This window comes from Hemibagrus wyckioides, linkage group LG01 (genome assembly GCF_019097595.1).
Source record: "Hemibagrus wyckioides isolate EC202008001 linkage group LG01, SWU_Hwy_1.0, whole genome shotgun sequence".
NCBI lineage: Eukaryota > Metazoa > Chordata > Actinopteri > Siluriformes > Bagridae > Hemibagrus > Hemibagrus wyckioides.
Window position 1 is genome coordinate 22107099 of NC_080710.1, and position 13148 is coordinate 22120246.

The window sequence follows — 13148 nt, forward strand, 5'->3', positions numbered from 1 at the left end:
CATTTTTCTTGAGCACAATAAACAAGTGAGCTCACCCAGTCTGTTGGTTCATCAACTGTCTTTATAACCTTTAGCTTCTCCATGTCAGCTAATTCCTCTTTAAGTTTTCCTCTCAAAACAAGTGGAACATTTCTGCATGCATGTACACCTGGTGTTATTGTGTCATCAACACTTATTTTATGCTTCCCAGGCAGACATCCTGGTCCTTCAAAAACATCTTCATACTCCTGCATGAATGAGGTTTCATTTGTTTCAATCTGTGATGCCACTACAAACACTCAAATCAAGTTTTTATCACGTGCTCAGTCCCAAAATTGGCTGGACATTCTTTTCCACAATCAGCATCTGTGACTTTACCCGCTGTCCCTTGTGTTTAAGAGTCACCAAGCAGCTCCCTTTGACAGGGACATTCTCACCAGTGTATCCTGTTACTTTCGTTCTCACTGGGTGTATTTTGCTTTTGATTTTGAGGGTTTTGTAGTCAGACTTAGATTGACTTATGCAGCAGTATCTAATTTCTATCTGTAGGTCCGCTTTATTAATTTTTTTATTTTAAACTCTCCCATACTTGCCAGTCCCTATATCTGACACCATGTTACATTTTAAACACCATGCTGAATGTCTTTTTTACCACTTCATTTTACTTTACTTTACTTTTTATTTTGCATGTGCGCACGCAACATGTCTCTTAGCACAACTTGCCGTTCACCCTCTAAACTGTCCGGGGACACACGCGCACACACAGAACCAAAATCACATGTAATCGTTCATGACATCACAGGGACGTCTATGTGAACTTTTAGCACATAGTTATGCTTGCTCTATATATGGTTCCAGTGCTTCACAAATGAGTGTCTGGGAATCTGATGGAGAAGTCTGAGTTTGGTGGTTGCCAGGAGAACGGTACTGGCCTGACTGCATTGTGCCATGTGGTGGTGTTTTAAAGTTTGGTGGAGGAGACATTATGGTGTGGTGTTGTTTTTCAGAGGTTGGGCTTAGCCCTTTAGTTCCAGTGAAATGAAATCTTAATGCTTCAGCATACCAAGACATTTTGGACATTTCATGCTCCCAACATTGTGGGAACAGTTTGGGGATGACCCCTTCTTGTTCCAACTTGACTGCGCACCAGTGCACAAAGCAACATCCATGGATGAGTGAGTTTGGTGTTGAGGAACTTGACTGGCCTGCACAGAGTCCTGACCTCGACCCGATAGAACAACTTTGGGATGAATTAGAGTGAAGACTGTGAGTCAGGCCTTCTTATCTAACATCAGTGCATGACCTCACAAAAGCACTTCTACAGGAATGGTAAAAAATTCCCATAAATACACTCCTAAACCTTGTGCCTTCCCAGAAGAGTTGAAGCTGTTATAGCTGCAAAGGGCAGGGCAGCTCCATATTAAAGACTACAGACTAAGGATGGGATGTCCTTCAATTTCATGGATCTAAAATTTCGGTAAATTTTCTCGATTTTTATCTTAAATCCAGTCCTATATTAGAACTTTTTATGGTATCTTTATTAGCCGACAGTATACCATAATATTCTCATTTCAAACCCATTAGCCCATTAGCACACTAACCCGTTAGCCCGGCTACCAGTTTTTTTTTTTTTTTTTGTTTTTTTTTTACATTTTTCGCACCAATTATCTCCGTTGTACTTAAACACTTCTTAAACACTATGTCGGTTGTGGGTCTGCCTTTGAGTGCAGGTGAGGATTCATTCAAGCTGCACTCTGTGGACTTGGAGAAGCAGATCTGCGACCTATAGGTGAAGCTAGCTCAGCTGTGACAGCGGAAAGCCTCGCTGGAATCATCCTGGACTGACGCTTACCTGTCCCAGGTAAATCCGCAGCATGAAACAAACACTCCCACAACCTCAACTCCGTGTTCTTCTCTGCCCAGGCCCAGCGCACCAAGGACGCGGCCCACCCAGGTTTCGTTCACTCCGGTGCCGGGGTACCATGCAGCCTGGATGCAGCAGCAGCGGAAGACATGAGCCAAGCCCCGGGCGAGGACCTCTCCCCCTCCGCTACCACCAGTTTTCGAGATCTCGACCCGCAAACCCTTCGCTCCCCTCCGTGAGCCGGAGTGCGACGCGGTGATCATAGGAGACTCCATTGTCCGGCACGTCCGTGCAACCGAGGCTAAAGGTAAGGTGCGCACTCGCTGTTTTCCTGGTGCTTGTGTTGTTGATGTTGCTGCACAGGTACCCGTGATCCTGAATAAGAACATCGGAGCTGTGGTTCTCCATGCTGGCGCGAACGACATCAGGCTGAGGCAGACGGAGATCCTGAAGAAGGACTTCAGGAGCCTGGTGGAGAAGGTTCACACCACATCGCCCACGATGAGGATCATCATGTCAGGACCACTTCCCACATTCCAGCGAGGAATCGAGAGGTTCAGTTGGCTGTTTGCTTTGAATGAATGGTTACAGTCTTGGTGTCAAGACCAGAAATTACCCTTTGTTGATAATTGGAATATTTTCTGGAAGCGTCCTAGGCTCTACCGTTCTGATGGCCTGCACCCAAGCAGAGTTGGAGCAGCAGTCGTCTGGGACAACATCTCCAGGACACTATGCACCATCTGATGGGTAAGTCATACCTTAGATTACAATTAAAATAGCTACTGTTCAACTCACCAGATTGATACAAATGCACACACAGCTCGTCCTATAGAAACTGTGTCTGTTCCCCGAATAGTGAGCTCAATGGATATATTCATTAATAGCTTTCGAAATAATCTAATCACAATTAAACCTGACAAAGGCCAAATAAGTAAAGAAAAACAATTTCTAAAGTTTTGGCTTCTCAACATTAGATCCCTTGCACCGAAAGCAATTACTGTCAAAGAAATGATCTCAGATTATAGTTTCGATACACTCTGTCTCACGGAAACCTGGCTTAGACCAAATGAATACATTGGTCTGAATGAGTCTACTCCATCAGGATATTCCTATAAGCATGAGCCCCCTCAGACTGGTCATGGTGGTTGCAACCATCTATAACAATTCTCTTACCGTTACTCAGAAAATAGGACCCAGGTTTAGCTCATTTGAAGTGCTTATCCTTAATGTTGCACTCACTGACATACATAAAAAATCCCTACTATATCTTGCTCTGCCCACCGTATATAGACCCCAGGGGCCCTACACTGATTTTCTTAGAGTTTGCACACTTACTCTCAGATCTTTTGATCAGTTTTGACAAAGTGTTAATTGTATGAGACTTTAACATTTATGTAGACGATGCTAATGATGCTTTAGGACTCACATTTATAGATTTACTAAATTCTTTTGGGGTTAAACAAACATTAATAGACCAACGGGCACAAAGAGCTATTTAAACTCATCACCACGGCTAAATCAACAACGTATTTGTTAGATCCAATTCCAACTATATTGCTGAAAGAAGTAATACATGCAGCTGGAGAGCCTCTTCTCAATATTATTAATTCCTCGTTATATCTAGGTCATGTCCCAAAATCTCTCAAGTTAGCAGTTATTAAGCCTCTTCTTAAGAAACCTAAACTAGACCCTAATGAACTATCAAATTACAGACCTATTTCAAACCTTCCGTTTATATCAAAAATATTAGAAAAAGTGGTGTCGGCTCAATTATGCTCCTTCTTACAGGAAAACAATATCCTTGAAGAATTTCAGTTAGGTTTCAGGCTCCATCATAGTACAGAAACTGCACTAGTTAAAATCACAAATGACTTGCTTTTAGCTTCGGACCAGGGGTGCATCTCCATATTAGTCCTGCTTGATCTTAGTGCTGCGTTTGACATAACATTCTCGTAGATCGCTTACAAAATCACATAGGTTTGCAGGGACAGTCATTAAAATGGTTTAGATCCTACCTGTCTGATCGATCCCATTTTGTAGATTTAAATGGAGAACTGTCCAGTGTAGTGCCAGTGAAATACGGGGTCCCACAAGGATCAGTTTTAGAACCTCTGCTTTTCTCGGTATACATGCTTCCATTGGGTAACATCACTAGAAGGCATGGGGTTAGTTTCCATTGTTATGCAGATGATACCCAGTTATATATCTCATCAAAACCAGATGAACTATCTAATTTGTCTAGAATTAACTGAGTGTGTTAAAGATATTAAAGATTGGATGACCGATAATTTTCTAGTACTAAATTCTGATGAGACAGAGATATTACTTATTGGTTCAAAAATCAGTACACAAAAGCTCTCGCAATTCAGCTTGCATTTAGAAGGATGTACTATTACTACTAGCTCAACAGTGAAAGACCTGGGTGTAATATTAGACAGCAACTTGTCCTTTGAAAATCATATTTCTAAATATTACAAAAACAGCCTTCTTCCATCTTAGAAATGTTGCCAAGCTTAGGAACGTTTTATCTGTATCTGATGCAGAAAAGCTAGTTCATGCATTCATGACCTCCAGACTGGACTGTTGTAATGCATTACTAGGTGGTTGTCCTGCATCTTCAATAAACAAGCTACAGTTAGTCCAAAATGTAGCCGCCAGAGTTCTTACCAGGTCAAGAAAATATGATCATATAACCCCAATATTATCATCCCCGCACCGGCTACCTGTTAAGTTTAGAATTGACTATAAACTATCACTATTTACATTCAAGGCTTTAAATGGTTTAGCTCCCACTTATCTAGCCAGTCTTCTAACACGTTACAATCCACCACACTCTTTAAGATCACAAAACTCTGGACTTCTGGTAGTTCCCACAATATCAAAGTCTACAAAAGGGGGTAGAGCGTTTTCGTATTTAGCTCCTAAACTTTGGAATAGTCTTCCTGACAGTGTGCGGGGCTCAGACACAGTCTCCCAGTTCAAACGTAGACTAAAGACTTATCTCTTTAGCTGGCATGCATTTAATACATCCCATAACCTTGTACTCCAGTACATCTGATTAAATGCATATTATCATCTAGTGCTGCTAATATTATGAACAGCAGCTATGCTAATTACTTTCCACTTGTTTCCTTTCTTCTACCCATCCCGAGGCATATAGAGATTGTGCCAGCTCCAGTGGCATCCAGAGATGGACCAGCTCCAGCCGGGTTCCGCTTTGAGGATTGGGTTATTCAAAGCAACGCTGCCAAAATTATGTGGACGACAACAACCTCCTTATTAATTTACATAACATTCTACACATGCTGTATCTGCGTCACACGATTGACTATACATAAATGCACAAAGGACATTGTTCATATCACACTCTCCGGTGTTTAGAATAATTTATAATAACACTCTCTGCTGTCACCCAAATGAGGATGGGTTCCCTTTTGAGTCTGGTTCCTCTCAAGGTTTCTTCTTCATACCATCAAAGGGAGTTTTTCCTTGCCACAGTCGCCTCAGTCACCTCAGGCTTGCTCACTTGGGATAACATCTAGGACTGTTTGTCTGTTCATATGTTTGTTGTTTCTTATGTAAGGCTGCTTTGAGACAATGCTCTTTGTTGAAAAGCGCTATACAAATAAAATTGAATTGAATGCGCATGTAAAGACAGACGTCCCAAAACTTTTGGCTATTAAGTGTATATTACCTTTTGCACTTGTAAGTAAATTACAGTGTTTTCTGTAAGTCAACCTTTAGTGACGTAACAATCACATTGGACGAAGGCGTATTTGGAAGGACAACTGCTGGGTGCTGGAGGATTGGCTGTGTTTTTGCTGGGACACGCAAAGAAGACGGATTGCCAGTAAGTCTTTCCATTTCTGTTTTTACTCAAGCCTTTGACCAGTTTTCTACATAATCAGAAGTAAAGTTGATCAGTGCTTCTAATGGACAGAAGGTAAGCAATCACGTCTTAACAAATTTTAATCTTCTAAGCCTAATTTGCACTCAAATTAGAGAAAAACATTATAACAATATTAAAACTGAACTCAGGAATGGCAGTGTTCACTAGTAGGCACTAGTAGTTCCTTTTGAAGGAGGCTGATTGTTATATGTCTCTTAACCTCCCTTTACTTTGACATCTTTTGCTGCTACTGTACATTTGACATCATGGATCACTGTAGCATTGTGGGATTGGCAGTAAAGTTGCAAAGCTGTTATTTAAAAGCAGTAACTACTGCTCTTTCATGCATAAAATTAAAATGATGTAACCTCACAAGCCAGATGAGTCTGAAGAGCTCTTTTAGTTACTTTATGTATGCAAATGATTTCATTTAATTACTCATAACACATTCATCTTTCCTCAGATTGCAATCAAGTACGTCTCCAAAAAGATGCCTTATGAAAAACTGCAGCTTGTAAGTTTCTTTATCATGATGTACATCTTACCTAAAAATCAGATTTCTAAGAAGACCTTGATAAGTAGTATTACAAAGGATGGCATTATAATGTGTGGCACTCATTCTTTCCTTTTTGTACCATACCACAGACAGGATATGGATGGCTGCCCATTGAGATAGCTTTGACGATCCTTGCAAACACAGAACCTTGCTCAAAAATCCTGAAGATTCTGGACTTGTACGAAGAGGCAAAATGATACGTTTTCGTCCAGGAACAGCCTGAACCATGTGTGGACTTCGAGGAATTCTCCGGCCAGCAAGGTGGATGTTTGACTGAGGTCGTGGCTCGCCATGTTATGCTTCAGCTGATGGAGGCTCTGAAGCATTGTAAGAGCCAGGGGATACTGCATCATGATGTCAGAAAACATTCTGATTCAGACAGGCACGTGGCAAGTCAAGCTGTTTGACTTGAAAGAGACCTCGTCAAATACGAGGAGCATTATGCAGAGCATTATGTGGAAGTAACCTCCAAATGACCTTGCCTTGTTCTACATTGAATCACACATGACTAAATGCACTAATACTTTGAATTTTGAATATAATGTTTCATTTCTAATATTGTAAGACTGTTATGATCTAGCTGTGCTAATGTATAATTGAGAGCATGAGCTTCAGGCAGAATTACAGTTGAACATGCAAAATTAATCTGCTTTTGTTAAATTTGTTTCTCAGCAAGGACTTGTCATAATCACTTTTTCAGAACTGACACTGAAAAGGGAAATTATAGTTTTTGGATTTAGGGTTTCTAGCGTTTATAATCAATGAGAAAGAGATTAGAAATAGAAATGAGATTGTATTGTGAATTTATTTTTGAATAACCACAGACCCGAGGAACTACTGTACAATGTCTGTTTAAACATTGCCTCTCAGTCCTATGTAGACATTATGGCAATAATGTTAAGCTCCAACTCTTCTGCATTCATGCATCTCCTGAACATCTCCCGATCAGCTACCGGTGTATTCGCTCGGCCGAGGTGGAGGGTCAGCGCGCACACAGGAGCAGCAGTGGAGTGAAGTTCTGTGTTGTGTCCGATCTTCAGTCAAGAGGAGCTGAACATGCCTTAGAGATCTTGTACTTCTTGGATTCTATCACAAGTCAAAGTCTGCTGTTGCGTGGACCATCTGTCTGGCATTAAACTGACACCAAAACCAGCACATGTTTATAATTATACGAGTTGCCTGTTTTCTGGCTTGATCTGAAATTTTTACATCACTTAAGTGTGTGGTGGTGTATTCATCAAGTGCAAATGACAAAGAAATTTCAAGAAAATTTTCATGATGTACCTAGTAGTGTTCTTTTTTCATTTTCCACTGTTTCCTTCACCTGTCTGTCTTGTCATTGAGAACTTTGAAAGGGCTCAAAGTTGAATGTAATCCACATTACATTAATGTGAATGTAAACCACATTACATCAAAGTTGAATCCACATTCATACTAATTTTCAGGATCAAATAAATATATGTATATATTACATTGTTTACAACCTGTGTCTTGTGTTGTGTACCACACAAATGGGCAGATTAGTGCAGTTAGTGGACACTAATAACTGCTTAATATTTTAACATGGTTTAAAGGGTTAACATAAGTTAAGTTGTCTTTGTCACATTTACATTACTGCACAGTGAAATTCATTCTTTGCATATCCCATCCTTGGGGGTTGAACCCAGATCTTCTGGTCAACGACTCAGAGCCTTAACCTTAATTGTGATCTGGATCCTAGCACAAACACACTGACTAATCAAAACAGTAATACATCCATGTAGCTAACATGACAACATTTCTGAGAAACTGAATCTTTTTATTTATTTAATGTTGAATGTTAGACAGTTAGCTAAAACGAGCCACCATGACAAGACTTTTTTTCCTCTCCCCCCATACCCCCCCTCACCCAACCCCCCCCCACTCCCCCCAAAACGTTCTAAAATTCAAATTTTAAAAATACACGAGTGGTGCGGCGTTAGAAACAGATACAACTACAGGAGAAAAACCGGAGAGATTCACCATCATAACAAGTGAGTATTGGATACAACTACAAGAGAAATACCGGAGAGATTCACCATCATAACAAGTGAGTATTGGATACAACATCAGAAGAAATACCGGAGAGATTCATCATCAGAAGAAATACCGGAGAGATTCATCATCAGAAGAAATACCGGAGAGATTCACCATCAGAAGAAATACCGGAGAGATTCACCATCAGAAGAAATACCGGAGAGATTCACCATCAGAAGAAATACCGGATTGATTCACCATCATAAGAAGTGAGTATCGGCAATTGATACCGAGAATAAAGCGACACCTGCTGGGATGTTTCTGAACGGCTATAAAAGTGCATCTTCACCGGCTGTGATGGGAACCGTGTCCACGGCAGTGGGCTCACAGCGGACTCCCACAGGTAAGTGTTTTTATTCACACTCTGTTATCAAAATGTAGTAATATATTATATAGTTGTATTGTTAGTACCCTGTCTGAAAGGTAATTTGAATGGAAAAGGGTTTTAATTTTAGTATTTTAACGTGTATATACACCAGAGGGCGCCAACACGGCGCTAGCGAGCTAACAGTCGCTCACTTCTGAAGTTTGGATCATTTTACTGAATCGGATCTTTGAATCTCTTTTCGAGTCATTTCGTTCATTTCATTCATTTCAGCGGAATATAACTGCAATGTTACGTGTTAGCCGCAAACATTGATCACTAAGAAAAAAAGGAAGGAAAATAACTTTAAATCAATGTGTAAGGAGAAGATGAGTTTAGCTATATAAGTATACACACAGCAAGAGGAGGGAGGAATAACATCACATCTTAGTTCAGATGATAACAAGGATTTAAAAAAGGGTTGAGAAATATTTTTAGTTCATATTTTTGTTGCATAAAATGATTTTTTTTCATATTGATGCATACTACAATCAAAATGTTCATGATATTCTAAGCACATCTTATAAGATAGTATCTTTTTAGATTATATGACACTGGGAGGATGGTACACAGTGACAGAAAATGTCTTGCTTTAGCAATATTCACCATAAATAATTGTCTGTGGAATATATTTTAATGGAAACGGACTCTGAAACTAAATCTATTAGTTTATATGTTCAAAGTTGTCCTGAAGAAGTAATTCTCTTCCTATGTTTAACGTTAAACATCACCCAACGCAGTGAACTAAAAGTGTTCTTTTGTGTCACCGTTTCAACCCCCAGCTAAGCCGTTAAAGAACACTCATCGTCACCATAAAATCCCAAGGTGTGCCCAAAGGACCATTCAGAAAAGAAAGCGCTTGTTCTCGGGGCAGGCTGCAAACCCTTCGGAGCATCAGGGGTGTAAGGAGACAGACCAGCCCAGTAACCTGGCAGATACAACCGAGCCTCTGCAGAAGAGACCAAGAACAGAGAGAAGTCCAGAGGAACCTGCTAACCAACCTATTATACGTCTTTCCAAATGTAAGGCAGAACTCATAGGTGAAATGCATAAAAAGTGGGCTGAGTTACATGAATAAGAGACTTATAATTGGATGTTTTTTGCAGCACATTGGACGAAGGTGTATTTGGAAGGAGAACTGCTGGGTGCAGGAGGATTTGGTTGTGTGTTTGCTGGGATACGGAAAGAAGACGGATTGCCAGTAAGTCTTTCCATTTCTGTTTTTACTCTAGCCTTTGACCATTTGACCTTTGACACAATCAGAAGTAAAGTTGATCAGTGCTCCTAATGTTCAGAAGGTAATCAATAACTTAACAAATTTTAATCTTCTAAGCTTAATTTGCAGTCAATTGCTGCCAGGTATTAGTCATAATCTTAAATATTAAAACTGAACTCAGGAATGTGTTCACTGGTAGGTGACTGTGCCTTTTGAAGGACGCTGATTGTTATACGTCTCTTGACCTCCCTTTATTCTGACATATTTTACTGCTAATCTTGACATGGATCACTGTAGAATTGTGAGATTGGCAATAAAATTGCAAAGCTCTTATTCAAAAGCAGTAATTACTGCTCTTTCATGCATGTCTAAAATTATATAACCTCACAAGCCAAATGTGTCTGAAGACCTCTTTTAGTTACTTCATGTATGTAAATGATTTCATTTAATTGTACATAACACATTCATCTTTCCTCAGGTTGCAATCAAGTTTGTCTCCAAGACAATGCCCTATGAAAAACTGCAGCTTGTAAGTTTCTTTATCATAATATACATCCTACCTATTACTATAACCTAGCACACATACTAAAAATCAGATTTCTACAAAGATAGTATTACAAAGGATGGCGTTATAGCGTGTGGCACTTATTCTTTCCTTTTTGTCCCATACTACAGACAGGATATGGATGGCTCCCCACTGAGATAGCGCTGATGGTCCTTGCAAACTTCAAACCTTGCTCAAGAATCCTCAAGATTCTGGACTGGTTCGAAGAGCCAAAACACTATGTTGTCATTCTGGAACGGCCTGAACCATGTCTGGACCTCCATGAATTCTCCAGCAAGCAAGGTGGATGTTTGACTGAGGTCGTGGCTCGCCATGTGATGTTTCAGCTGATGGAGGCGCTGACACATTGTAAGAGCCAGGGGATACTGCACCGTGATGTCAAGCCAGAAAACATCCTTATTCAGACAGGCACATGGCAGGTCAAGCTGTTTGACTTCGGTTGCGGAGACCTCGTCAAAGACTATTACAATGACTTCGCAGGTGTCTGATTTGAGACCATGAGTTCTTGGTGGCAGCAAGTACTGTGACTCTTTTTCTAAATCTAAAGTATCTTTGTTAACAGGCACATCTGAATATGCCCCTCCTGAGTGGTTCATCCAGGGGCAGTATCGGGCAGACCCAGCTACCGTCTGGTCTGTGGGAGTGACACTGTACAGGCTGGTGTGTGGCTGTCTGCCTTTCAGGACCACTGAGGAAACAAAAATTGGCTATTTGTTCTTCCCTGAAAGTCTGTCTCAAGGCAAGAAAGTAGAAAGACTGATAAGCTATGGACTAATTAATAGCAGACTGAACTATACCTTATACACAGACTTGAGCAGAGAAAGAAGTGTTCATTTATTTTAATGTATTATATTTTATGACTATGTATTAATTAGTCAATATGATAAAATTGACAGGAAATGTGTAGAGTTACAAGTGTGAGGAATTTCTAATGTACTCTACAGCATTTTCTTTAATGGATTATTTATAATAAAGCAGGTTCTTTACGGGGTTAAGTATTAGATTCTTCTTTCTATGTCTTATTGATTCATGTACCTGGGTATTGTGTAACAGAGTGCAGCGATCTGATCCGTTGGTGTCTGAGACCCAATGAAGAAGACAGACCCAGCCTGGAGGAAATAGAGTTTCACCAATGGTTTTACTAACCAGATTTCTGAAGGGCCAGTGTACAGGAGACAGGGACCACTGCACTAACCTCCTCTTAAAAAATTGTAATATATCTGAACTTTTGTTAAGAATTGTACAGAACTTTTGTACAGAATTTCTAATTAATTATATAACTGTAAATACATCTGTATATAATTAGTTTTTTAATTTTTCATTATCTCATTATTTTTGTGCTTTTTTTAATAAAAGAATATTTTTTGTTATCATGGATAAGTGTGTAGGAAGGTCAGGGCAAAATGAGAGCATTACTATTGCTTCCGTAAGAAATGACTTGATATGTCACTCCCAAATATTTGTTAGAAACAGCAAAAATGAAAAATAAAAACAAACATGACATGATTGCTGGTGGTGCACAGTATATAATTAGCTTGTTTCTTTTCCTGTTACTTTAGCTTTCTTTGCAGAGCAGACAATCCTGCACACTAACAAAGATTTCCCAACCAATCCTTCCTCCACAATTTCTTCAGTTCACATAAAGGATTTCTTTCTATTTAAAACATTTTTTATGAAAGAAATTTTTCATCTATTTTTCATCTATTAACCATCTAACTGTACAGGGGTAATTACTTTCCAACATTCATTATCATGGCTGTGATTGGCATAATGCACCAGAATTTTTATAAAGAAATGTTCATCTGAGAGAGTATCTTTGTTTATGAAATAAACCAGGGAAAGAAATTGTCTTTCATCCGCAGCAGTGGTTTAATGTGATTGTTAAGGAATTTTGGTGTTCCTGAGCTCACCATTGCATTTTTCTTTCTTTGTACCAAACCGATGATTTGGCCGCAACTAATCTCCATCATGGGTTTGTTTTAATTTTTCAGCCTAATAATGGCTGGCTTCACTGGCAGTGATGGCTTTTTGGACTTCATATTGAGAATTACCCTCAACAGATTCCAAATGCAAAAGCCACACTCTAGACCTTTTCATCTGCTCACTTCTAAGTGAAATAATGAGAGAATAACACACACATTGTCCTGCAACAGCTTCCTATACTGTTAAGCTGAATTGGATAAGAATGATTTTGTCACAGATTGCTTTTCTTACATTCTCCAGTGGGTATAATTGGAGCAGACCCAGTATCGCTCATTTACCCAGGATCTCCCAAAATCCTTTAAGAAGAGATCACCAGCCTCAAAATAAAAGTCCCACACAGTGACGATACAAAATCTTATTTTTAAAATAAACAATCACCAGAGAAATAGATAAAATCAAATAAATATGAAATCACTGCCAAAGTAATTAAGAAAAAGGAACACAAAACACAATACACAAATGCACACCAACTTTTGTGGGTGCCACACTTTCAAAATAAAGCTGAAAGCCTGCACCTTTTTCTCATATTCATTACTTAACTGTAACTCCTATACTCTGTGGTAGACTGCAGTTCTTCTTTCTTTTTACACAGTGATTTTCGACAAGAATAATAAAAGTTAGCAACACAGTCCAATTAGCATTAAGCTATAGTTCACTATATACTACTATATACTTTA

At 39.5% G+C, this 13148-nt stretch overlaps 1 protein-coding gene across 1 annotated transcript; it reads left to right on the top strand.

The window, feature by feature from the left end:
- Window positions 1–8483: 8483 nt before the first annotated feature.
- On the top strand, window positions 8484–12296 carry LOC131351803 (serine/threonine-protein kinase pim-1-like). Its single transcript, XM_058387400.1, has 5 exons — window positions 8484–8686; window positions 9490–9729; window positions 9814–9908; window positions 10402–10452; window positions 10599–12296. The coding sequence occupies exons 1-5, from the start codon at window positions 8599–8601 to the stop codon at window positions 10974–10976; spliced, it is 852 nt and encodes a 283-aa protein (XP_058243383.1). The 5' UTR covers window positions 8484–8598; the 3' UTR covers window positions 10977–12296.
- The last annotated feature ends 852 nt before the right edge of the window (window positions 12297–13148 follow it).